Genomic DNA, 27,878 nt, shown 5'->3' on the forward strand with positions numbered 1-27,878 from the left:
GCTTCCCCTCTATCCTCAAACTGTGGCCCCTCGTTCTGGACTTCCCCAACATCGGGAACAATCTTCCTGCATCTAGCCTGTCCAATCCCTTTAGGATCTTATATGTTTCAATCAGATCCCCCCTCAATCTTCTAAATTCCAACGAGTACAAGCCCAGTTCATCCAGTCTTTCTTCATATGAAAGTCCTGCCATCCCAGGAATCAATCTGGTGAACCTTCTTTGTACTCCCTCTATGGCAAGGATGTCTTTCCTCAGATTAGGGGACCAAAACTGCACACAATACTCCAGGTATTGTGAGGGTAGGTCAGAGATACAGTCTTCGAGGAAAGGTCTGTGGTCCAATCTTCGCTGCTCCTCAGTGAACGGGGTGCCATGTTAGTGTGGCACCATGCTACTCCAGCTCAGGGTGTCAGTGTTTGGAGTTTGATCTCAGTAAGGAGTTTGTCTGTTCTCTCGACCCCCCTCCCCCAGTGGAATGTGTGGGTGCCCTCCCACAGCCCAGAGATGTGCCAGTTGGTTGTCCTGTGATTAGGCCGGGGTTGATCTGAGGGTTGCTGGTGGCACAGCTCGAAGGGCCTGTTCCGCGCTGTATCTAAATATGTGAATAAAAGACAGCGTACACTGACGGATGGATTAATGATCCACACCCCCTCCCACACAACATACACCGATGTGATCCCATCGCTCTCCTTACTCCCCACCCTGCACACTGGGAGGTTCAGTGATTCCACTCTCCCACCCCCCAGAGAATAAGCACACTGGGTGGGGGTGCGGTTCAACCTATGGTCATCTTTAATGATTCAAAGAACCAACGTGACAGTTTCGAGCGGCGTTAACACAAGTGACCGTCGCAAATCCATCCTTCTCACAGAGAAGATCCTTCTCACCCCCACCCCCAGGGCATCAAAGGTACACTCCCCACCGTGGGGCTGGGCAGGGGTGCATAAACCCCTCACCATCCTCCATCCCACTGTTCCAGACAACTCCCGCCAGACCCTCTCACAACCAGGAGAGCATTTACCATGGGCTGCCTGCCCTGCCGGGGGTGAGTGGGGAGAGGCAAGGGAAATGAGGAAGGAAGTTAGGGTGGGCAAAGGGAGAAGATGGGAGGGGGCAGAAAACCCCCAACAATGCCTGCTCTCTGCTCCTCTCTTTGCCTCTTCCCCAGGGGGCATAATTTCTGCTACTGTCCACGGGCACATTTCTGCCCTCTCCTTTATCACTCAGACCCCCGGGCGTGGACACTCTCCCTCCAGTCTGTGCTAGATGCACCTCTCTGCCAGCTGTCCTGCTTGCTGAGCAGTGAAGATCACCCTCAGAGGGCCAACTCCCCCCAGGGGTTCCTTCTCCGGATGGTGAACCAGGGCAAGTTGGGTCCTGGGCGGGGGTTGCCCCTCCCCAGTGCCGCCCACTATCTCTGTCAGTGGCAGCAGAGTGTGCGAGGTGTGGCCATTGCCTGGTTCCTTAAAGTCCTGGGTGGACGCCCGGCGAGAGGTGAAGTGGTGGAAGTGGCCCCTCCCAGGGGAATTCCGCACCCCCAACCAGCAGAACAGGCACTTGAGCCTCTGTGCCAGCTTACTGAGCACAGCCTTGCGCAGGACGATGTAGATCCAGGGGTCCAGGATTGGGTTGATGGAGGCGATGCGGATCGCCCGAAGGTCTGGGTTCAGTGCTGGGTCCTTCACCACCAGCGGCCGGTACAGCTGGTTGACAAACACCCGCACCTAGGAGAGAGAGGAGCAGATGGTCAGGGAGTCTGCAATCTGCAGAGAAGGGGGTGGCTCTGCGGTTAAAAAGCATACGGTGCACTGGCCTTCATCAGTCCTGGGGCTGAGTTTAGGAGCTGAGAGCTAATGTTGCAGCTATATAGGACCTGGTCAGACCCCACTTGGAGTACTGTGCTTAGTTCTGGTCGCCTCACAATCGGAAGGATGTGGAAACCATAGAAAGGGTGCGGAGGAGATTTACAAGGATGTTGTCTGGATTGGGGAGCATGAATTATGAGAATAGGTTGAGTGAACTCGGCATTTTTTCCTTGGAGCGACGGAGGATGAGAGGTGACCTGATACAGGTGTATAAGATGATGAGAGGCATTGATCATGTGGATAGTCAGAGGCTTTTCCCCAGGGCTGGAATGGCTAGCATGAGAGGGCACAGTTTTAAGGTGCTTGGAAGTAGGTACAGAGGAGATGTCAGGGGTACGTTTATTTACGCAGAGTGGTGAGTGCGTGGAATGGGCTGCTGGCGACGGTGGTGGAGGTGGATACAATAGGGTCTTTTAAGAGATTCCCGGACAGGTACATGGAGCTCAGAAAAATAGAGGGCTATGGGTAACCCTGGGTAATTTCTAAGGTAAGGACATGTTCAGCACAGCTTTGTGGGCCAAAGGTCCCATATTGTGCTGTAGGTTTTCTATGTTTCCATGGGGTGGCTGGGGATAAATGTTCCCCGGGCAGGTCCCATATACCCACCACAAAGTGAACTCACATGGTAACTCACTCTACAACTCACTCTGAGTACTGCGGTGCTGGGCCTGGGGTGGGTATAGGTCTTGGGACTCTATATTAGGCTGGGCACTGTGTGCTTAGGCGGATGTTAAATGCTTAGGCTGCACATTGGGTATTGGATGTTGGATGTTTGGAACTGGGTGTTTGGGTTGGGCGTTTTGGGCTGGACGTTGGATGTTTGACCTTGAGGCTGGGAATTGGGTGCTGGGTGTTTGGTGTTGAATGTAAGGTGTTTGGATTGGGGGGTTGAGTGCTGTAAGTTGGGGTTGGGCACTGGATGTTGGATGTGGGGGTTGGGTACTGTATGTTTAGTGCTGGGTACTTGGCGTTGGATGTAGGATGTTGGGCTGAGGGTTGGGTTTTGTGAGTTGGGATTGGGCATTGCGTGCTGGGTGTTTTGTCTGGGCCATTGCCCCCAGACTGGTTGGTACTGGGTGGTCTATCACACAGGCTGAGTTTTGGTCTCATGATCAATCCCTGATGTTGGGGGCATTGAGGACAAAGGGAGCAGTGGCAGGGGCCAGCAGCAAAGGGTAGGACAGGCCACAGGGGCAGAACAACCTCTGACCCACAGACCCGCAGGTAAGCCCAACAGGCTCCCCGGGGTCCGTGGGGAAAGTGTCCTGGGTCCAGCCATCCAGTGTGGAAAAGGCCCTTCCGGCCAGAGGTGCCCAACCCGGCAATGCAACTATTTAACCCTAGCCTAACCACAGGACAATTAACAATGACTAGTTAACCTACTAAACCGTATGTCTTTAGACAGTGGGGGGGAGCTGGACAAAAGCCACAGTGTTCACAGGGAGGAATATACAGAGAGCCTCAGAACTGAACTCCGAAACGTGACCCCAGAGACGTGAAAGTGCTGTGCCAACTGCTTGGCTACCAGTCAGTGACCTTCCTTTGGCAAAGTGTGAGACGGGGTGGGTGAGGGGTGAAGGTGGACAACCCGTGTGAGACTGAAGCTGTCGGGAAGAGTGGAGCAACCCTGGCCTCATTTGCCTCACGGCCTGGTTCCAGATGGGAGCTCAGTTTTGACTATTTCAAGCTGACTTTTAGAAAACTCGACACACTCCAGCGAGGAGCGGGAGTAAAAGCACATCAAACAGAAGTTTGCAAGCAGAATTTGGAATGGATGCAGTCCGTGGAAAGGGAGCGGTGACGGGTGGGGGGATTACAGTGCTCAGGAAGGTCAGGTACTGGACAACATGCATTTAAGATGAGGGCGGGGGGCTGTAAATGAGATGTGCAGGGCCAGTAATTTTTGTTACAGAGATTGGGGATGCCCAAAACAGGCTGCCAGGGAGGGTGGTGTCATAGAGTCAGAGAAATACAGGACAGGATAGTAACAGGCTTTATGGCTCAACAAGTCCATTCTGACCTCTGCAGCCTCCTTGCCCACAACTCACCACTGCTCTCTTCTCCATGTACACATCCAAACACAAGTCCAAGTTCAAACTTACTGTCATTCAACCGTATACACCAAAGGAAACAACATTCCTCTGGACCATGGTGAACAACCTGGGAAAAAGACTATATGACTATCTGCATTCACCCTGTCTATACCCTTTGCAATTTTAAGGGTCACTTCTTCCTCCTAAGCTCCAATGAACAAAGTCCCAACCTGCTCCACCTCTCTCTGTAAGTCAGTCCCTTAAGTCCTGGCAAGAGCTTTTTTCTCTCCTCAGATTCAGATTCACTTATTTATCAGACGCACAACACACAGTGAAATGTGTTGTTTGCATTAACAACCAACACTACCTAAAGACATGCTGGGGACAGCCTGCAAGTCTCACCACACTTCTAATGTCAACACAGCATTCTCACATTGTCCAGCAAAACAACACAAGCAGCAATAACAAGCCCCTCCCCTCCCTCCCACCAGTTTCACACAGAGACCGAACTCTAACTTCAAAACAGACACCAATCACAGACAGAGCTCCAATCCAGGACAGACCCACCCACCCACACACAGACAGAACTCCAATCCACTCAGACCCCACCCACCCATTACACACACAGAGACAGAACTCTAACCCCAGGACAGACCCCACCCACCCACTGACAGAACTCGAGACCCCACCCACCCACCCATCCACACACAGACAGAACTCCAACCCGGGACAGACCCCACCCACCCACTACACACACACAGACAGTCCAAAAACTCCAGGACAGACCACTGAAGCTTGTCTGCTTAACAGCATTTTTAAATTGAAACTGACCATAGTATTCCAAATCTGTCCTTACCAACATCTGCACCATCCCAGTCTGTATACTCAGTGTCTGACTGATGCACGTGGAAAACCTCTATTTGCGCTCGCAGTTCTACAACACTCCCCAAGGCCCGACCGTTCACTGTGAAAGTTCCACTATCATTTCTCATTCCAAGATGCAATGGCTCACACATATCCAAATTATGCTCATTTGCCATTCCTCAGATCATCATATAGGAGCCTTATCAAAGGCTTTACTGAAGTCTACATAGATCAAATCTACCACCCTGCCATCATCGACCTTCTTTAAAAAAACTCAGTCAAGTTTGCCAGACATGCTGTCCCAGGCACAAAGCCGTGCTGACTGTCCCTAACTTATAGGTCATTCCAAACCAACCCTTGAATTCTCTCCACCACATTACTGGTCCATAGTTCTTCAGCCCTTCTGAGCTAAAGGCACAACATTCACCACCCTTTAGCTGACCGGCACCTCAGCTTTTGCAGAAGTTTATATTAACGGTCAGTTTAATTCGGCACAGGCATTGTGGATCAAGAGCCTGCACCTGTGCTGTCCTGTCGTAGAGTAAGGTGGGAGGCGGGAGGCGGGAGGGGCAAGGGGTGGGACCTGTACTCTGACAGGATACAGGGCAGACAGGGAGCAAGGATGCAGGGTAGCTGCCACGTGGGAATTGGAAGGCAGCAACAGTGTGTGTGAATGTTTTTAGAACCTAGAACGTTGCACACGGTTTAGTGCCTTCGGCCACAATTTCATGGACTGTGTCAATCTGACCCCTCCTACACAGCTTTCCATTTTTCTATCATCCATCTAAGAGTTTCTCTAATGTACCTGGCTCAAGCACCACCCTGGCAGGGCATTCCACACACCCACCACTCTCTGTGTAAAAAATCTTACCTCTGACACCCCCCCCCCTATACTTTCCAACAATCACTTTAAAACTAAACCCCTTCGTATTAGCTATTTCCACCCTGGGTAAAAGCCTCTGTCTGTTCACTCAATCTGTCAGCCTTATCATCTCGTACACCTCTAGCAAGTCACCTCTCATCCTTCACTTCAAAGAGAAGAGCCCGAGCTCGCTCAACCAATCCTTATAAGACTTGCCCTCTAATCCAGGCAGCATCCTGGTGAAATTCCTCTGTACCCTCCCTGAAACTCCCTATACTGAGGCAGCCAGAACCGAACACAATATTGCAAGTGTGTTTGAACCAAGGTTTTAGAGAACTGCAACATTACCTGACTCCTGAAGCGCTGAGAGGCTGGCTCTCAGAGTGAAGGAGAGTGAGAGGTGACATGATAAGGCTGTACATAAGACCATAAGACAAAAGAGCAGAAGTCGGACGTTCGGCCCATCGAGTCTGCTCTGCCATTTTATCATGAGCTGATCTGTTCTCCCATTTAGTCCCACTCCCCCGCCTTCTCACCATAACCTTTGATGCCCTGGCTACTCAGATACCTATCAATCTCTGCCTTAAATACACCCAATGACTTGGCCTCCGCTGCTGCCCATGGCAATAAATTCCATAGATTCACCACCCTCTGGCTAAAAAAATTTCTTCACATCTCTGTTCTGAATGGGCGGCCTTCAATCCTTAAGTCATGCCCTCTCGTACTAGACTCCCCCATCATGGGAAACAACTTTGCCACATCCACTCTGTCCATGCCTTTCAATATTCGAAATGTTTCTATGAGGTTACATGATGATAATAAGACTTGGGTGTCACAGAGACATAAAGCTCCACGGCACAAAGATGCTTGTGCCATGAGAAACAGTGATCGCCTGTTCTAGAGTCACCACAGGAGGGCTGATTCTAACGCCCACCCACCACTGATTGACAACCCTTCGGTCCAACGCATCCAAACATTCCTCTGTCCGTTTAGCTGTCCCATTGCCCTTTAAACTGTCCTGTGATTAGGCTGGGATTAAATAGGTGGGTTGCTGTTGGGCCGGAGGGGACAGTATCACACTCTATCTAAAGCAGGGGTTCTCAACCTGGTGCCAGCAGACCCTTTGGTTAATGATAGCAGTCCGTGGCATGAAAAGGTTGAGACTCCAGCTCTTAAAGAAAGAAAGGTAGGTCACCCCTCAGTCTCCATAATGTCCCATCCTGCCCAACCTCTCCTAGCAACTCAGCTCCTTAAGTCAACATCCCAGTAAATCCATGAGGATTTCCCTCTCTTTGATGACGTCCGATTCTCTTCCCAGCCTCTCCCTGAAGCTCACAGAGAAAGTGCAGTGGTGAGCCCAGAGGGGTGTGAAGGTGCTGGAAGTGCTGTTGGTGGGTGTGATTGTACCTACTGTGGGCATAGATACTGGGACACTATCGGTAGTTATGACCATGGCCAGAGCAGGTGACGCAGAGAATGCTATCAGTGGTGTGACTGTACCCACAGTGGGTGACACACTGGGACACTGTCGATGGTGTGACTGTACCCACAGTGGGTGATGCTTTCAGTGGGTGTGACTACCCACACTGAGTGACACACTGGGACACTATCGGTAGTTGTGACCATGCCTACAGTGGGTGACGCACTGGCAGCTGTCAGTGGGTGTGACTGTGCCCACAGTGGGTGACACTGTCGGTGGGTGTAACTGTGCCCACGGTGGGTGACACACTGGGATGCTGTCAGTAGGTATGACCATGCCCATGGTATTTACAGTCACTAGATCACCTCGGCACCAGTACTACCAGCTTCATATCAGAATCACTCCTGGTGGCCAGCTCCAGTGAATACTCTCTGTTCCTGCAACACATCTCATTACAAGTCACAAACAAGAGCTTCTGCCAGTGCTGAAAATCCAGAGCAGCACACACAACATGCTGGAGGAGCTCAGTAGGTCAGCCAGCATCTGTGGAGAGGAGCATACGACAGTCAACGCTCTTGGCCGAGACCCCTCCTGTAAGGACTGGAACTACAAATCTCTCACCTATGCCGGGAACTAACACTCAATGTGTCTCCTCTGGTTTTCACTTCTCGAAGGTTTTGCACAGCCTTTCCTGCTTCGCTGTCTTGTACAGTGCCAGTGAGCTGGGGTCAGCTTCCCAGCTGTCTGTAAGGGATTTCTACGCTCTCCCTGTGTCCATGTTTCCTCATGAATTTCAACAATGTGTTAATTGGTCACATGTGTAATCGGGTCAGGAGGGTCTGCTACTGCTACCGTGATGTATGAGACCATAAATCCATCAGACATAGGAGCAGAATTAGGCCATTCAGCCCATCGAGTCTGCTCCACCAGTCCACCATGCTGGCTTATTTTTCCTCTCAATCCCATCTTCCCGTAACCTCTGTCACCCCAACTAATCAAGAACTTATCAACCTCTCTCTAAACAATTCACATTGTACATGTTATCTGTACCCAAGGTTCTGCGGCAATGCTGCATTTTTTACTGTTTCCGTAGCTCACCGTACCTGTACCCATGACTACAGTCTCATCTGTACCTCACCATACCTGTACCCATGACTACAGTCTCATCTGTACCTCACCATACCTGTACCCATGACTACAGTCTCATCTGTACCTCACCATACCTGTACCCATGACTACAGTCTCATCTGCATCTCACCATACCTGTACCCTGACTGTAATCTCCTCTGTACCTCACCATACCTGTACCCTGACTACCGTCTCGTCTGTATCTCACCATACCTGTACCCATGAATACAGTCTCGCCAGTACCTTACCGTACTTGTACCCATGATTACAATCTCATCTGTACCTCACCATACCCGTACCCTGACTGTAATCTTCTCTGTACCTCACCATACCTGTACCCTGACTGTAATCTTGTCTGTTCCTCACCATACCTGTACCCTGACTATAATCTAATCTGTTCCTCACCATACCTGTACCCTGACTACAGTCTCATCTGTACCTCACCATACTTGTACCCATGACTACAGTCTCATCTGTACCTCACCATACCTGTACCCATGACTATAGTCTCATCTGTACCTCACCATACCTGTACCCATGACTACAGTCTCATCTGTACCTCACCATACCTGTACCCATGACTACAGTCTCAGCTGTACCTCACCATACCTGTACCCATGACTACAGTCTCATCTGTACCTCACCATACCTGTACCAATGACTACAGTCTCGCCTGTACCTCACCATACCTGTACCCATGACTACAGTCTTGCCTGTACCTCACCATACCTGTACCCATGACTGCAGTCTCATCTGTTCCTCACCATACCTGTACCCTGACTACAGTCTCGCCTGTACCTCACCATACCTGTACCCATGACTGTAATCTCCTCTGTACCTCACCATACCTGTACCCTGACTACAGTCTCGTCTGTATCTCACCATACCTGTACCCATGAATACAGTCTCGCCAGTACCTTACCGTACTTGTACCCATGATTACAATCTCATCTGTACCTCACCATACCTGTACCCTGACTATAATCTTCTCTGTACCTCACCATACCTGTACCCATGACTACAGTCTCATCTGTACCTCACCATACCTGTACCCATGACTACAGTCTCATCTGTACCTCACCATACCTGTACCCATGACTACAGTCTCATCTGTACCTCACCATACCTGTACCCATGACTATAGTCTCATCTGTACCTCACCATACCTGTACCCTGACTACAGTCTCGCCTGTACCTCACCATACCTGTACCCATGACTACAGTCTCATCTGTACCTCACCATACCTGTACCCTGACTACAGTCTCATCTGTACCTCACCATACCTGTACCCTGACTACAGTCTCATCTGTACCTCACCATACCTGTACCCATGACTACAGTCTCATCTGTACCTCACCATACCTGTACCCTGACTACAGTCTCGCCTGTACCTCACCATACCTGTACCCTGACTACAGTCTCATCTGTACACCATAACTGTATCCATGACTACAGTCTCGCCTGTACCTCACCATACCTGTACCCATGACTACAGTCTCATCTGTACCTCACCATACCTGTACCCATGACTACAGTCTCATCTGTACCTCACCATACCTGTACCCATGACTACAGTCTCATCTGTACCTCACCATACCTGTACCCTGACTACAGTCTCGCCTGTACATCACCATACCTGTACCCTGACTGTCTTGACAAGGGATGAGTGGCTACCTGAAGGACGCAGGACAGGGAATGGCCCCAGTCAGCTGCTGTGAGTAGGTGGAGAGATGGAGGCCAAACTTTCAGGAGGAGATGGCCCAGGCCCAGGGCAGAGTAGCTCTGAGACTGATGAAGTGGTGTGGGGAAACCAAATGTTGACTTGTGACTTGATAGAGAGGTACTAAATGGTAAGACACATAGATCGAGTGGACACCCAGTGACTTTTACGCAGGGCAGAAAGGACTAATATGAGGGGGTATAATTTTAAGGTGATTGGAGCGAAGTACAGTAGGGGGTGTCAGAGTTCAGTCTTTTTTACACAGACAGCCTCATTATAGGAAGGATGTGGAAGCTTTACAGAGGGTTCAGAGGAGATTTACCAGGATGCCGCCTGGATTAGAGAGCATGTTTTAAGACAGTAGGTTAAGTGAGCTTAGGCTTTTCTGCTTGGAGTGAAGGAGGATGAGAGGTGACTTGACAGAGGTGTACAAGATAATAAGAGGCATCAACAGAGTGGACAGTCAGAGACTTTTTCTGGCTGATACAAGGAGTTTACTTTTAAGGTAGAAACATAGAAAACATAGAAAATAGGTGCAGGAGTAGGCCATTCGGCCCTTCGAGCCTGCACCGCCATTTATTATGATCATGGCTGATCATCCAACTCAGAACCCCGCCCCAGCCTTCCCTCCATACCCCCTGACCCCCGTAGCCACAAGGGCCATATCTAACTCCCTCTTAAATATAGCCAATGAACTGGCCTCAACTGTTTCCTGTGGCAGAGAATTCCACAGATTCACCACTCTCTGTGTGAAGAAGTTTTTCCTAATCTCAGTCCTAAAAGGCTTCCCCCTTATCCTCAAACTGTGACCCCTCGTTCTGGACTTCCCCAACATCGGGAACAATCTTCCTGCATCTAGCCTGTCTAATCCCTTTAGGATTTTATACGTTTCAATCAGATCCCCCCTCAATCTTCTAAATTCCAACGAGTACAAGCCCAGTTCATCCAGTCTTTCTTCATATGAAAGTCCTGCCATCCCAGGAATCAATCTGGTGAACCTTCTTTGTACTCCCTCTGTGGCAAGGTTGTCTTTCCTCAGATTAGGGGACCAAAACTGCACACAATACTCCAGGTGTGGTCTCACCAAGGCCTTGTACAACTGCAGTAGTACCTCCCTGCTCCTGTACTCGAATCCTCTTGCTATAAATGCCAGCATACCATTCGCCTTTTTCACCGCCTGCTGTACCTGCATGCCCACTTTCAATGACTGGTGTATAATGACACCCAGGTCTCGTTGCACCTCCCCTTTTCCTAATCGGTGACCATTCAGATAATAATCTGTTTTCCTATTTTTGCCACCAAAGTGGATAACTTCACATTTATCCACATTAAATTGCATTTGCCATGAATTTGCCCACTCACCCAACCTATTCAAGTCACCCTGCATCCTCTTAGCATCCTCCTCACAGCTAACACTGCCGCCCAGCTTCATATCATCCGCAAACTTGGAGATGCTGCATTTAGTTCCCTCATCCAAGTCATTAATATATATTGTAAACAACTGGGGTCCCAGCACTGAGCCTTGCGGTACCCCACTAGTCACTGCCTGCCATTCTGAAAAGGTCCCGTTTATTCCCACTCTTTGCTTCCTGTCTGCTAACCAATTCTCTATCCACATCAATACCTTACCCCCAATACCGTGTGCTTTAAGTTTGCACACTAATCTCCTGTGTGGGACCTTGTCAAAAGCCTTTTTAAAAATCCAAATATACCACATCCACTGGTTCTCCCCTATCCACTCTACTAGTTACATCCTCAAAAAATTCTACGAGATTCGTCAGACATGATTTTCCTTTCACAAATCCACGCTGACTTTGTCTGATGATTTCACCACTTTCCAAATGTGCTGTTATCACATCTTTGATAACTGACTCTAGCATTTTCCCCACCACCGATGTTAGGCTAACCGGTCTATAATTCCCCGGTTTCTCTCTCCCTCCTTTTTTAAAAAGTGGGGTTACATTAGCCACCCTCCAATCCTCAGGAACTAGTCCAGAATCTAACGAGTTTTGAAAAATTATCACTAATGCACCCACTATTTCTTGGGCTACTTCCTTAAGCACCCTGGGATGCAGACCATCTGGCCCTGGGGATTTATCTGCCTTCAATCCCTTCAATTTACCTAACACCACTTCCCTACTAACATGTATTTCGCTCAGTTCCTCCATCTCACTGGACCCTCTGTCCCCTACTATTTCTGGAAGATTATTTATGTCCTCCTTAGTGAAGAAAGAACCAAAATAATTATTCAATTGGTCTGCCATGTCCTTGCTCCCCATAATCAATTCACCTGTTTCTGTCTGTAGGGGACCTACATTTGTCTTTACCAGTCTTTTCCTTTTTACATATCTATAAAAGCTTTTACAGTCCCTGCCAGTTTTCTCTCATAATCTTTTTTCCCCTTCCTAATTAAGCCCTTTGTCCTCCTCTGCTGAAATCTGAATTTCTCCCAGTCCTCAGGTGAGCCACTTTTTCTGGCTAATTTGTATGCTTCTTCTCTGGAATTGATACTATCCCTAATTTCTCTTGTCAGCCACGGGTGCACTACCTTCCTTGATTTATTCTTTTGCCAAACTGGGATGAACAATTGTTGTAGTTCATCCATGCAATCCTTAAATACTTGCCATTGCATATCCACCGTCAATCCTTTAAGTGTCATTTGCCAGTCTATCTTAGCTAATTCACGTCTCATACCTTCAAAGTTACCCCTCTTTAAGTTCAGAACCTTTGTTTCTGAATTAACTATGTCACTCTCCATCTTAATGAAGAATTCTACCATATTATGGTCACTCTTACCCAAGGGGCCTCTCACGACAAGATTGCTAATTAACCCTTCCTCATTGCTCAAAACCCAGTCTAGAATAGCCTGCTCTCTAGTTGGTTCCTCGACATGTTGGTTCAAAAAACCATCCCGCATACATTCCAAGAAATCCTCTTCCTCAGCACCCTTACCAATTTGGTTCACCCAATCTACATGTAGATTGAAGTCACCCATTATAACTGCTGTTCCTTTATTGCACGCATTTCTAATTTCCTGTTTAATACCATCCCCAACCTCACTACTACTGTTAGGTGGCCTGTACACAACTCCCACCAGTGTTTTCTGCCCCTTAGTGTTACGCAGCTCTACCCATATCGATTCCACATCCTCCCGGCTTATGTCTTTCCTTTCTATTGCGTTAATCTCTTCTTTAACCAGCAACGCCACCCACCTCCTTTTGGGGGGTGGTTATGGGGGGAGGGAATGACAGAGGTAGTGTGTTTTTACACAGAGTGGTGACTACCTCGAGCATCTTGCCAGGGGTGGTGGTAGACAGATATAGTAAGGACATTTAAGAAACTCTGGATATCAGAAAAATAGAGGGTTATGGAGAGGGGAGCAGTGGACTGAATTTAAGAATAGGTTAAAGGGTTGGCAGAATTTTGTGGGCCGAAGGGCCTGTACGTTCTCTGCTCAGCTCCTGCAGAGTGGACAGAGCATGCCGGGAACCTCACTCCATGGGCCATGGAGGAGCTGCTGACTCATCACCAGAAACTAAAGCAGGAGTGAGTTATCTGAGTGACATAGTGTTATTATCCTAGTGACAGGTAGTACTGCTATTTCCCAGCACCAGAGACCCGGGTTCGATCCCCACCCTCGGCGCTGTCTGTGTGAAGTTTGCACATTTCCCCTGTGACAGTGTGGATGTTCTGATTCCCTCCCACACCCCAAAGATGTGTGGTGTCAGTGGATTACTCCACTATTTAAGAAGGGTGGGAGGTAGCAGAAAGGAAACTACCCGTATAGACCTGTTAGCCTGACATCAGTGGTTGGGAAGTTGCTGGAATCGATTGTTAGGGACGAGATTACTGTGTACCTGGAGGCACATGACAAGATAGGCTAAAGCCAGCATGGTTTCCTGAAAGGAAAATCCTGCCTGACAAACCTACTGCAATTCCTTGAGGAAATTACAAGCAGGGTAGACAAAGGAGATGCAGTAGACGTGGTGTACTTGGATTTTCAGAAGGCCTTTGACAAGGTGCGGCACATGAGGCTGCTTAGCAAGATATGAGGCCAGGGAATTACAGGGAAGTTACGAGCATGGGTGGAACATTGGCTGGTTGGCAGAAAACGGAGAGTGGGAATAAAGGGATCCTATTCTGGCTGGCTGCCGGTTACCAGTGGAGTTCCACAGGGGTCGCTGTTGGGACCGCTGCTTTTTACGATATATGTCTATGGGATTGATGGATTTGTGGCTAAATTTGCTGATGATACAAAGATAGGTGGAGGAGCGGGTAGTATTGAGGAAACAGAGAGCCTACAGAAAGACTTGGATAGTTTAGAGAAATGGGCAAAGAAGTGGCAAATGAAATACAATGTTGGAAAGTATATGGTTATGCACTTTGGCAGAAGAAATAAACGGGCAGACTATTATTTAAATGGGGAGAGAATTCAAAGTTCTGGGATGCAATGGGACTTGGGAGTCCTTGTGCAGGATACACTAAAGGTTAACCTCCAGGTTAGAAACATAGAAAATAGGTGCAGGAGTAGGCCATTTGGCCCTTCGAGCCTGCACCACCATTCAGTATGATCATGGCTGATCATCCAACTCAGAACCCTGTACCTGCCTTCCCTCCATACCCCCGATCCCTTTAGCCACAAAGGCCATATCTATCTCCCTCTTAAATATAGCCAATGAACTGGCCTCAACTGCTTCCTGCGGCAGAGAATTCCATAGATTCACCACTCTCTGTGTGAAGAAGTTTTTCCTCATCTCGGTCCTAAAAGGCTTCCCCTTTATCCTTAAACTGTAACCCCTCGTTCTGGACTTCCCCAACATCGGGAACAATCTTCCTGCATCTAGCCTGTCTAATCCCTTTAGAATTTTATACGTTTCAATCAGATCCCCCCTCAATCTTCTAAATTCCAGAGAGTACAAGCCTAGTCGATCCAGTCTTTTATCATATTAAAGTCCTGCCATCCCAGGAATCAATCTGGTGAACCTTCTTTGTACTCCCTCTGTGGCAAGGTTGTCTTTCCTCAGATTAGGGGACCAAAACTGCACACAATACTCCAGGTGTGGTCTCACCAAGGCCTTGTACAACTGCAGTAGTACCTCCCTGCTCCTGTACTCAAATCCTCTGCTATAAATGCCAGCATACCATTTGCCTTTGAGTTGGTTGTGAAGAAGGCGAATGCAATGCTGGCATTTATTTCTAGAGGTATAGAATATAAGAGCAGGGATGTGATGTTGAGGCTCTATAAGGCACTCGTGAGATCACACTTGGAGTGTTGTGTGCAGTTTTGGGCTCCTTATTTTAGAAAGGATATACTGACATTGGAGAGGATTCAGAGAAGATTCACAAGAATGATTCCAGGAATGAAAGGGTTACCATATGGGGAACGTCTGGCAGCTCTTGGGCTGTATTCCCTGGAGTTCAGGAGAATGAGGGGGGATCTCATAGAAACATTCCGAATGTTAAAGGGCCTGAACAGATTAGATATGGTAAAGTTATTTCCCATGGCAGGGGAGTCTAGGACAAGAGGGCACGACTTCAGGATTGAAGGACGTCCATTTAGAACAGAGATGCGGAGAAATTACTTAGTCAGAGGATGGTAAATCTGTGGAATTTGTTGCCACGAGCGGCTGTGGAGGCCAAGTCATTGGGTGCATTTAAGGCAGAGATAGATAGGTTCTTGATTAGCCAGGGCATCAAAGGGTATGGGGAGAAGGCAGGGGAGTGGGGATGACTGGAATTGGATCAGCCCATGATTGAATAACGCAGTAGACTCAATTGGCTGAATGGCCTTCTGCTCCTATATCTTATGGTCATATTACAGGCCACTGTAACTTGACCCTGAAGCGTAGATGCGTGGCAAAGAAGGGATAGAGTGGGGGGAGAGAGAAGCCTCTGTGTGTCTTCCTGAGAGGGAGTAAGGAGGAGGATTGCTGACTTAGAATTGAACACCTAGAACCACAGGACCACAGAACACTACAGCACAGAAAACAGCCCATTCAGCCCTTCTAGTCTGTGCCAAAACATTATTCCGCTTGTCTGTCCACTTTTTAACAAGACCTCAGCACCATCTTCCTGGATGGAACTCCAGACCTCCTCAGCCTACAGATTTCCACCCAGTGGCCACTTAGTTAGATGCACCTGCTCGTTAATGCAATCATCTAATCAGCCAATCATGTGGCAGCAACCCAAAGAATAAAAGCATGCAGACATGGTCAAGAGGTTCAGTTGTTGTTCAGACCAAACATCAGAATGAGGAAGAAATGTGATCAAAGTGACTTTGACAATGGAATGATTGTTGGTGCCAGATGGGGTGATCTGAGTATCTGAGAAACTGCTAATCTGCACACAACAGTCTCTAGAGTTTACAGAGAATGGTGCAAAAAAAAAAAATCCAGTGAGTGGCAGATCTGTGGGTGAAAACTGTGTGTTAATGAGAGAGGTCAGAGGAGGATGACCAGACTGGTTGAAGCTGACAGGAAAGTGACAGTAACTCATAACCACGCGTTACAACAGTGGTGTGCAGAAGAGTGTCTCTGAATGAACAACACATCGACGCTTGTAGTGAAGGGGCTACAGCAGCACACCCAGTCAGGCTCCATTCCTGTACCTAATAAAGTGGCCACTGAGAATACCTGAAGAGGCAGCTCCTCAAGTTCCGGCTGCACTTCATCCCTGCCCTCCTAATCTATGGTCATCCCCAACAGGGGTGGAGGCTGCTCGCGGACCTCCTGGCCGTTCTTGCACTGAGAGCGGTAAGCGTAAAGGAGTTGGGGGCTTACTGTTCTGGTAACTAACAGATGGTGCAACCCTGGTCATATTACGATCGAGGAACGAGTCTGTAGCCCGGATATTGAACTTTTTGCTGTTGGACTCTGGCCACATTATTTGCCAAGGGAAATCTCGCATGCAATTGTGGTTGTTGTGTACATCCCTCCCTCTGCCAACCCGACGTCGGCGTGTAACACCATTTACACCGCTGGGCACAGGAGTACGTTCAGCCAGAGACTCATTCCACTGAGATGCAGCACTGAGTGTCATGGGAAGTCATTCCTGCCTGTGGCCATCAAACTTTACAACTCCTCCCTTGGAGGGTCAGACACCCTGAGCTGATAGGCTGGTCCTGGACTTATTTCCCTCTGACATGGTTTACATATTATTATTTGATTGTTTGTTGTTTTGTATTGCTATGTTTGCACTCTGTTCTTGGTTGGTGCGGCTGTAACGAAACCCAATTTCCCTCGGGATCAATAAAGTATGTCTATCTATCTATCATTCACAGGGCGACGCAGTCGCCAGTTGGAGGCTGTCTCCAAGTCTGCATGTCCCTGGGGTAGAAGCACACAGTGTCCAAGGGTACAATGGGGTAGGGGGGCACAGTGTTCCGGGTCCTCTGGAGGCCACAGGGGCAGCAGTGCATATTGGGTAGTGATTACTGCAATGTAAGTCGTGTACTGTAATATTGCAATAATGTGGTCCTGGTCCTATAAACACTGACTAAACCTGCTGAGGTCTGATGGCAAATCTCAGCCCAAAATGTCGACCTGTTACTCCACATGATAGACCTGGTCTGGAGGGGCCACTGCACAGGATTGGAAAAGGCTGCAGAAAGTTGTAAACTCAGCCACCTCCATCACGGGCCCCGGCCTCCCCAGCATCGGAAGGTAATGCCTCAAGTAGGTGGTATCTATCGATAAGGACCCCCCGTTACCCAGGGCATGCCCCCTTCCCAATGCTACAATCAGGAAGGAGGTACAGCAGCTGGACATTCAATGTTTCAGGAACAGCTTCTTCCCTTTTGCTGTCAGAGTTCCGAATAGACAATGAACCCATAAACTCTTACTCACTGTTTTTTCTCTCTTTTTGCATTACTTACTTAATTTTCTTTTTTATCTATATTTCCTATTGTAATTTATAGTTTGTTTTTTATAATGTATTGCCGTGTACTGCCGCCACAAATCAACACACATCACAACATGTGCTGGTGATACTAAATCTGATTCTGATGCTGCCTGACCTGCTGAGTTCCTCCAGCAACACACATCAAAGTTGCTGGTGAACGCAGCAGGCCAGGCAGCATCTCTAGGAAGGGGTACAGTCGACGTTTCGGGCCGAGACCCTTCGTCAGGACTAACTGAAGGAAGAGCTAGTCTCGGCCCGAAACGTCGATTGTACCTCTTCCTAGAGATGCTGCCTGGCCTGCTGTGTTCACCAGCAACTTTGATGTGTGTTGCTTGAATTTCCAGCATCTGCAGAATCCCCCGTGTTTACGAGTTCCTCCAGTGTTGTTTTTTGTCTATGGCTCTGGATTTCCAGCATTTGCAGAATCTCTTGTGTTTATTAATAAACCTCGTTTGTAAAAGTTAGCCAAAAAATGCTGTCTGTTCTGAACTGAAACTGATAACCAGGTCTCACCCTCTGGGGCAAGATTCCAAAGTTCACTCCCCTCTGAGTGAAGAAAGCCTACTCTTTCCCATCCTGAGCAGCTGAACCCTGTTTCTGACACGGTACCCCATCCCTTCCTTCCTCAGATGGGTAGGTGTGCCCCCTGCCCCGCTCCCTGCCTCTCCAGACTTCTGAGTATTTTGAAACATGTGATGAGATCAATTCTCTTTGAAGTTTGGTCCCATCTAACCAACTGTTCCCGGACCAAGTCTGCTGACTCTGAGTCACTGTGAGACTGGCCCCATTCTGACCTTGAGTGTACTAGTTCATTTCACTCTCCCTACATCCCCTCCCACTCCCCCCAGGTTCTACCCCTCACCCACACACCAACCTTTCACTGTTTTTGGAAGGTGGGAGGAAACCAGAGCACTCGGGGGAAAACCGCACAGCCAGGGGGAGAACATACAGCGAGTGGCAGAGGTTGGGGATCAATTCTGAGTCTCTGGAGCGGGGATTGATGTCTCTGCTGCTACCTCCCCCCCTCAGTAAGGAGACTCCTCCGGGCAAAGGTTGAATGGGTTGCACAGTGCGGACTGGAGACCGACAGTGTGGGTCACAACATGGACATGGTTGGAGACTGACCACCAGGGGTTGGGTTATATGGGGTGCAGGGAGATCACACTGGTTGGGGATTACAACTGAGGAGGGGTGGAAATAGCTCAGTCTGTGTGGGATAGACACCTCTGGGGGTGGGGAAGGTCACATGGGCGACTCTGTGGGATGGGCCCTACCGGGACAGGGCAGGATGGGTCAAATCGCTCAGGACAGACACGGGCTACCAAGGTCATAGCAGATGGAAGAAGGTTTATACAGGAGAAGGGTGGGAATGGCTCAGACCGAGCAGGACAGACACTCACCACCAGGAGCAGGCGTCACATTGGGGAGGGCCGGGAACTTAGGAGGATTAATAGCGCCTAAGGGCAACTCCTTTGCGTGCATCTTCAGAAACAGCTCTACTTCCATCTTTATTTTTCCCTTTCACGGTTCTTTTGAAGACCCTGACCTGGAGTTACTCGCTGACTACGGTTCTATGCGGGAATGGGACCTGCTCTCGGGGTTTCCCAACTGGCCATTGTTCGGCACACCAAGGGCTTGGCCTAAGAGCTTCTCTCGCCTTCAAAGGCCCGGGATTTCGTGGCTCTGGAGACTGGGGGATCGGAGGTCGGTGCCTCTGCAGGAGATCGGTGTGTCGTTGGAGACGGAAGATCTCTGGCTGTGCGCCTAGAGCCCCAAGATCTTTGGGCACAGAACTCGGAAAAAGCGAAGCAACGGACTTTTAACATCGTAAACCAGCGAGTTGTTTGTTATGTCTCCCCTCTCACTGTGAAATGGAGACATCCCTTTTGCCATATTAGGGGGAGAGAGAGAGCCTGTGGTATGTCGAATACCGGGTGAACGAGTAGTCTTTGGGGTAACTGCAAGTCTGAGTCTTTGCTGTTGCTTTGCTCACGACTGAGTGTTCGATGGAGGGGTGGGAACTGCTCAGACAATGCGGGACAGACACCCTCTGAGAGGAACGGTCACACGGGGCAGGAGTGGGAACAGCTCAGACCGTGCGGGAGAGACACCCTGGGGAGGGGTGGGAACTCCTCAGACAGTGCGGGACAGACACTCTCGGAGAGGGCAGTCACACCGGGGAGGGTGGGAACAGCTCAGACCGTGCGGGAGAGACACTCAACACCGGGAGAGGGACAGTCACACTGGGGAAAGTGGGAATGGCTGAGACCGTGCGGGAGACACTCACGACTGGCAGAGGGACAGTCACGGCTCCGGGTGGGGTGTGGGTCACTCTGTGGAATGGGTTTCACTAGAGTGGGTGAGACTGTGTGGACCAGACACTGGTCACCGGGGAGAGGGCTACACCTTGCGTTGGGTCGCTCCGCGGGATAAGTTACACGAGTCGGCGGGACAGACACTCACCACCAGCGGGCTGGAGCAGATGAGTACCACGGCGGAGGTAGCGATCAGCAAGATGACCATCTGGATTTCAGCGCCGGCCAGACGCTTGAAGCTGCCCTGCCGCCGGGCGAGGGCGGGCCGCTGTCTGGCTCCCAGCGAGGTGCGGCGCACGAACTGCCGGTGCATCCGGATGAGCGCGCCGCACACCAGTACGTTACAGAGGACCGTGACCACGATGAGGAAGGAGTTGAAGCCGGCGTACATGTAGGAGTACACGGCGTGCCGGCTGTGGTTGGTGCGCCAGTCGATAAAGCACCAGGTTTCTGGGTACTGGTGCACGGTGTGCCCGAGACCGCAGGACGGCAGCGCGCAGAAGAGCGTGTTGGCCGCGTAGATGGTGCAGAGGGTGAGGGCGGCCAGCCGCTTGTCCATATGCTGGCTGTACAGGTAAGCGTGGTTGATAGCGAAGTAACGCTCCAACGACATGGCGCAGATGATGCTGAGGCCGGCCGTGCTGAAGAAGAGCAGCACGAAGGAGGCGTATTCACACAGAGCGCTGTCCCCCGGCCATTCCCCGCGCAGGTAGGTGGCGATGGTGATGGGGCTGGCCAGGCAGGTGCCCAGCAGGTCGGTGACGGCCAGCCCGCACACCAGCGTGTAGAAGGTGGTTCCCCGCTGTTCGCGGCGGCTCCTCGAGAGCACGGCGATTGCTATCAGGTTGCCCACTACGCCAGAGACGAACATGAGGGTGGGGATGAGCGGGGAGGCGCCCTTCGCCGACGAGTCCGCCTGCCAACTGCTGTTGCCTCTGCTGTCGTTTTGGAGGGGTCTCATGCCGGAAAGGTGCGGGGCGGCGGAGCATCGAGGGGCCGCCCGGGCTGGGAGAGAGAGGGGACGGGAGCGGGGTTCCGGTAGAGACGGGAGGTTCCCGGAGGGGAGAGGGGTCTCCTGGAGTAAGGGGAGAGTGGGAGGAGGTCCTGGGGAGTAGTCCCGGAGTGCCGGGGTGGGGGGAGCTCCCGAGTGGGAGAGGAGAGTCCCAAAGTGGGAGGGCAGGGAGAGTCCGGGGTTTGGGAAACGACGGGAGGGAATATGGGGTGGGAGCGAAGGTCTAGTCCTGGGGTGGGAGAGGGGAAGTCTCCCTCTTCAAGCCTGCCACTTCTTCCTCCGCCGGTCGATCAGCATGTCGCGATCTCCCTCGAAACCAGCTCTCGGAGTCTACCTTCAGCAGCTCTCCTTCTCCGGGACTGGGATCCTCCTGTGCCCGGACCGTGGTGTCTCCCCGTCTCTGGCGCTGGGAGCTCCCTGTACTGAGTATAAGGTCTTCCTCCGTTCCGGCGTACACGATCTCACTTGTAACTGGTTGTGGGATCCCCCTGTGTCTCTGAGCGTCCCGAGTCTGGGATCGCCCTGTACCACGCTGCTTCTGTTCTGCTCGCCGGGCCGCGGGGACTGAGCCTCCGCTAAGACTTCAAGACCGACCGCATACTGGAGTCCCGCCCCACTCACTCTGGGGCTCTCCTAGACCCCGCCCCCATGGCCGAGGACCCGCCCACATGCAGTCGGCCTCGCCTGCGTTCCCAAACTCCGCTCCCATGTTCCGGACCCTGGAGCCCCTGGCCGTTCACGCAGACCCTGTTCCCGCCGTCCGAGGGCCCGACCTTGTCCCAGCCCCGTATCTGTCAGCTCACAACTACATGATAAACACTAGGATAAACTGTAGGGCGGGTCAAATACAGATCAGCAACAGAGTGAAGCTCCCTCTACACTGTCCCATCACACACTCCCAGAGTCAGACACACAGTGAAGCTCCCTCTACACTGTCCCATCACACACTCCCGGGGTCAGACACAGAGTGAAGCTCCCTCCACACTGTCCCATCACACACTCCTGGGGTCAGACACAGAGTGAAGCTCCATCTACACTGTCCCATCACACACTCCCGGGGTCAGACACAGAGTGAAGCTCCCTCTACACTGTCCCATCACACACTCCCGGGGTCAGACACAGAGTGAAGCTCCCTCTACACCGTCCCATCACACACTCCCGGGGTCAGACACAGAGTGAACCTCCCTCTACACCGTCCCATCACACACTCCCGGGGTCAGACACACAGTGAAGCTCCCTCCACACTGTCCCGCTCACTTGAGGATACTGGATAGCTGAAAGTGTGGCCATATTGCACTCTCACTCCCCCTTCCCTCCCACATCCTACTCTCAGTCACTTCTGGAATGCTTCCCTGCGGCGTTTGCACATGCTGACACAGCAACCACAATCTCACCCTCCTCGCTGTTCATCTTCTTGACTCATCCCAGAGAGAGAGGTAGAGGAAGAGGGAGAGGAGACTGAGGGGGAGGGAGGGAGAGAGAGATATTGGTGGAAGGAGGGAGAGGAATCAGGTTTAATGTCATTAAATGTGATGTTTTGCAGTAGCAGTAAATTGCAATACATAATTTAAAAAAGCTATAAATTACAGAAGTCCCTTTATTATAAAATTATACAACTCTGAAATTCTTCTCCAGATAGACATGAAACCAAGAAAGGAAAGAATGAATCTCCCAAATCCCTCCTCCCTGAACAAAAACGGGAACAGGCACATCAATGTCCAAATCCCCCTCCCTGCACAAACAAAAATGAGAAAGATTGGACGAAAAACAGAACATGAGGAACTATCTGAAGAAAAGTCCAAGTCCATATCCAAAATGCTAAAAACCTGGGTAACATTTTCTGGGCAGAGCAGCAGGCCTACACTCCTCGTAGCAGAGTGATCCCTCAGCCATCAAAAGACAGTATCCCCTCTCTGTAGCAGAGCGATCCCACTGGTGATCAAAAGACAGGCAGGCCAGTGCCCACCTTCTGCATCGCCTCACTGCAATCTCCCTCACTGCTTTAATTGTTCAACAATGAAAACTTTAATTGATGAAATGGAGTTGAATGTTGGCTCACAACCATCTCATCATGAGGTTTGCATAGGCTCCCTCTGCCTCCTGGAATCCTCTTGGAGACTGCAAAACACTGGAAAACTGAAACGATCTCCAAACTGAAAATCACAGGCTCCAACAGTTCCAGAATCACAATCAAGATGAAAAACAAATGTAAAAGACAAGAAGAAATGCAAAAAGTCACTGTGGACTTCAGGCAGGCCAGGAGTCACACTCACGTCCCCATCTACATCAACCGAGCTGCAGTGGAGCGTGTATCAAGCTTCAAATTCCTTGGTGTCCACATTTCCGATGATCTCACCTGGTCCCTGAACTCCTCCATCCTGGTCGAAAAGGCGCAACAGCGCCTTTATTTCCTGTGGAGCATGAATAAAGCTCACCTCTGTCCCAGGATACTGACGGACTTTTACCGCTGTATCACTGAGAGCATACTCACCAACTACATCTCAGTGTGGTACGGCAATTGTCCCGTATCGGACCGCAAAGCACTCCAGTGTGCACTGAAAACTGCCCAGCAGATTATCGGCACCCAATTGCCCACCATTGAGAACATCTACCATAAACGCTGCCTGGGCAGGGTGAAAAGCATTATCAAGGACGCATCTCACCCTAACCATGGACTTTTTACTCTCCTCCCATCTGGTAGGCGCTACAGGAGCCTCTGCTCCTGCACCAGCAGGCACAGGAAGAGCTTCTTCCCTGAGGCTGTGACACTGCTGAACCTCTCATCACGGCGCTAAGCAGTATTGCATCCGTATTGTACTGTCTCAGTACTTTTATATTTGTGTGCTGTAGCACTTACTTTTTATTCGCAGTTATTTTGTAAATAACACTATTCTTTGCATCACTCACAACACACTGGAGGAACTCAGCAGTCGGGCAGCATCCATGGAAAAGATCGGTCGACGTTTCGGGCCGGAACCCTTCGTCAGGACTGAGGGCAGGGGCAGAGGCCCTATAAAGAAGGTGGGGGGAGGGTGGGAAGGAGAAGGCTGGTAGGTTCCAGGTGAAAAACCAGTAAGGGGAAAGACACAAAGGGGTAGGTAGGGGAAGCAGGGAGGTGATAGGCAGGAAAGGTGAAGGAGGAATAGGGGAAAACACAATGGGTAGTAGAAGGAGGCGGAACCATGAGGGAGGTGATAGGTAGCTGGGGGAGGGGGCAGAGTGACATAGGGATAGGGGAAGGGAGGGGGAGGGAATTAATGGAAGTTGGTGAATTCTATGTTCATACCAAATTCTTTGCATTTCTGGTTAGATGCTAACTGCATTTCATTGGCTTTGTATCTGTACTTGGCACAATGACAATAAAGTTGAATCTAATCTAATCTAATCTGATCTGATACATGGCTTCATGATCTATCCTGAAGATGTTGACCAAAGTGTTGTACGCAGATGCCACCTTGACCGGAAGTTTACAATAAAAATATATATTAAATTGAATAAGTAATGCAAAAAGAAAGAGAAAAAAGGTAGTGTTCATTGATTCATTGTCTATTCAGAAATCTGGTGGTGGATGGGAAGAAACTGTTCCTGAAACACTGAGTGTGTCGTCGGGCTCCTGTAACTCCACCCTGATGGTAGCACTGTGAAGAGGACATGTTCTGGGTGATGAGGGCCCTTAATGATGGATAGCACCTTCTTGAGCCATTGCCTTTTGAAGATGTACTGGATTATAGACAATAGACAATAGACAATAGGTGCAGGAGTAGGCCATTTGGCCCTTCGAGCCAGCACCGCCATTCACTGTGATCATGGCTGATCATCCACAATCAGTATCCAGTTCCTGCCTTATCCCCATAACCTTTGATTCCCTCAATAGCAAGAATATCCTTCCTCAAATTTGGAGACCAAAACTGCACACAATACTCCAGGTGTGGTCTCACCAGGACCCTGTACAGCTGCAGAAGGACCTCTTTGCTCTTATACTCAATTCCCCTTGTTATGAAGGCCAGCATGCCATTAGCTTTCTTCACTGTCTGCTGTACCTGCATGCTTGCTTTCAGTGACTGATCTACAAGAACACCTAGATTGCATTGTACTTCCCCTTTTCCTAACTTGACTCCATTTAGATAAAAATCTGCCTTCCTGTTCTTACCACCAATGTGGATAACGTCACATTTATCCACATTAAACTGTATCTGCCATGCATCTGCCCACTCACCCAGCCTGTCCAAGTCACTCTGCATTCTCATAACATCCTCCTCACATTTCACACTGCCACCCAGCTTTGTGTCATCGGCAAATTTGCTAATGTTACTTTTAATCCCTTCATCTAAATCATTAATGTATACGCTGCTGTCTGTAGCAGCCAGAGAACTGTCAAGATTCCTATCAGATTCTGGGAAAGCATTCTACTGGCAAGGAGGAGATGTTGAACAAAGAAGCACAGTTAAGGGAGGAGATTGTCTCTCTTTGCACAGTTAAGGGAGGCAACCCAGTCAGTGTCAATTGAGAATATAGCTGAAATAGCTTTGCTGCTCTGCTAACTGTTCCACTGTAAAGCACCACCCTTTGAACTATCCTGAGAACAGAGCAAGTGAATGGGGATGTTTTGGAAAATGAGATCTTGTTGAAAAGGTAATCTGATAAATTACAAAAGCTCAGTCCAACACTGGTAGTTAGAGAGACAAATAGTTGAAATAACTGTGGAATGGTGCCAGCAGGAATCTGAAGAAGTTTGAGAGAAACATAGTCATCTGGCTAAGGATTCGAATTACAGCTGCATAGGTAGCAATAAGTAATGAAGTGATGTTTGGAAGGTATGCAAAGAAATGTATAAAAAGCTGCCTTACAAGATAATGCAAACAACAGGAATTCTGCAGATGCTGGATATTCAAGCAACACACATCAAAGTTGCTGGTGAACGCAGCAGGCCAGGCAGCAACTTTGATGTGTGTTACAAGATAATGAGTGGCATTGACTCCAGAGACCAACAGCTAAAAGAGAAAGCAACACAGACAAAACGCTGGAGGAACTCAGCAGGCCAGGCAGCATCAATGGAAAAGAGCAAAGAGTCAACGTTCTAGGCTGGGGCCCTTCATGTGGAGTTCTTACGCTGACTTCTCATCTTTTTTTCCCAGTTCTGATGAAGTGTCTCAGCCCAAAACGTCAACTGCCCACCCCCCTCCACAGATGCTTCCGGCCCGCCGAGTTCCTCCAGCACTCTGATTCTGGGGAGACCAGTACCCATGATAGAGCTGGCTAAGTCTGCAACCCTCTGCAGCTTTGTCCTATCCTGTGCAGTGCTCCCTCAATACCAGATGGTGTTGGAACCAGTCAGAATGCTCTCCATGGTGATGGGATCTCCCCCTACTGAGTGTGTGATCCTCCCCCATCTCCCTACTGAGTGTGAGATCTTCCCCCACCCCCCTACTGAGTATGAGATCTTCCCCTATCCCCCTACTGAGTGTGAGATCTTCCTCTATCACCCCACTGAGTGTGAGATCTTCCCCTATTCTCCTACTGCGTGTGAGATCTTCCCTTATCTCCCTACTGAGTGTGAGATCTTCCCCTATCCCCCTACTGAGTGTGTGATCTTTCCCTATCTCCCTACTGAGTGTGAGATCTTCCCCTATCCCCCTACTGAGTGTGTGATCTTCCCCTATCTCCCTACTGAGTGTGAGATCTTCCCCTATCCCCCTACTGAGTGTGAGATCTTCCCCATCCCCCTACTCAGTGTGAGATCTTCCCCGATCTCCCTACTGAGTGTGAGATCTTCCCCTATCCACTTACTGAGTGTGAGATCTTCCCCCATCCCCTACTGAGTGTGAGATCTTCCCCTATCCCCCTACTGAGTGTGAGAGCTTCCCCTATCTCCCTACTGAGTGTGAGATCTTCCCCTATCCCCCTACTGAGTGTAAGATCTTCCCCTATCCCCCTACTGAGTGTGAGATCTTCCCCTATTCCCCTACTGAGTGTGAGATCTTCCCCTATCTCCCTACTGAGTGTGAGATCTTCTCCATCCCCCTACTGAGTGTAAGATCTTCCCCTATCCCCCTACTGAGTGTGAGATCTTCCCCTATCCCCCTACTGTGTGAGATCTTCCCCTATCCCCCTACTGAGTGTGTGATCTTCCCCTATCCCCTGACTGAGTGTGAGATCTTCCCTTATTCCCCTACTGAGTGTGAGATCTTCCCCTATCTCCCTACTGAGTGTGAGATCTTCCCCTATCCCCCTACTGAGTGTGAGATCTTCCCCATCCCCCTACTGAGTGTGAGATCTTCCCCTATGCCCTTACTGAGTGTGAGATCTTCCCCTATCTCCCTACTGAGTGTGAGATCTTCCCCATCCCCCTACTGAGTGTAAGATCTTCCCCTATCTCCCTACTCAGTGTGAGATCTTCCCCTATCTCCCTACTGAGTGTGAGATCTTCCCCTATCCCCCTACTGAGTGTGAGATCTTCCCCTATCCCCCTACTGAGTGTGAGATTTTCCCCTATCCCCTTACTGAGTGTGAGATCTTCCCCCATCTCTCTACTGAGTGTGAGATCTTCCCCCATCCCCCTACTGAGTGTGAGATCTTCCCCTATCCCCTGACTGAGTGTGAGATCTTCCCCATTCCCCTACGGAGTGTGAGATCTTCCCCTATCCCCCTACTGAGTGTGAGATCTTCCCCTATCCCCCTACTGAGTGTGAGATCTTCCCCTATTCCCCTACTGAGTGTGAGATCTTCTCCATCCCCCTACTGAGTGTAAGATCTTCCCC

At 49.9% G+C, this 27,878-nt stretch overlaps 1 protein-coding gene across 1 annotated transcript; it reads right to left on the reverse strand.

Moving 5' to 3' along the window:
* Positions 1-749: 749 nt before the first annotated feature.
* On the reverse strand, positions 750-21,714 carry LOC140197508 (prostaglandin E2 receptor EP4 subtype-like). Its single transcript, XM_072257521.1, has 2 exons — positions 20,257-21,714; positions 750-1,725 (listed from the first exon to the last, which is right to left on the reverse strand). The coding sequence occupies exons 1-2, from the start codon at positions 21,067-21,069 to the stop codon at positions 1,264-1,266; spliced, it is 1,275 nt and encodes a 424-aa protein (XP_072113622.1). The 5' UTR covers positions 21,070-21,714; the 3' UTR covers positions 750-1,263.
* Positions 21,715-27,878: the final 6,164 nt, after the last annotated feature.

The sequence above is a fragment of the Mobula birostris genome, chromosome 5 (assembly GCF_030028105.1).
Source record: "Mobula birostris isolate sMobBir1 chromosome 5, sMobBir1.hap1, whole genome shotgun sequence".
Taxonomy (NCBI): domain Eukaryota; kingdom Metazoa; phylum Chordata; class Chondrichthyes; order Myliobatiformes; family Myliobatidae; genus Mobula; species Mobula birostris.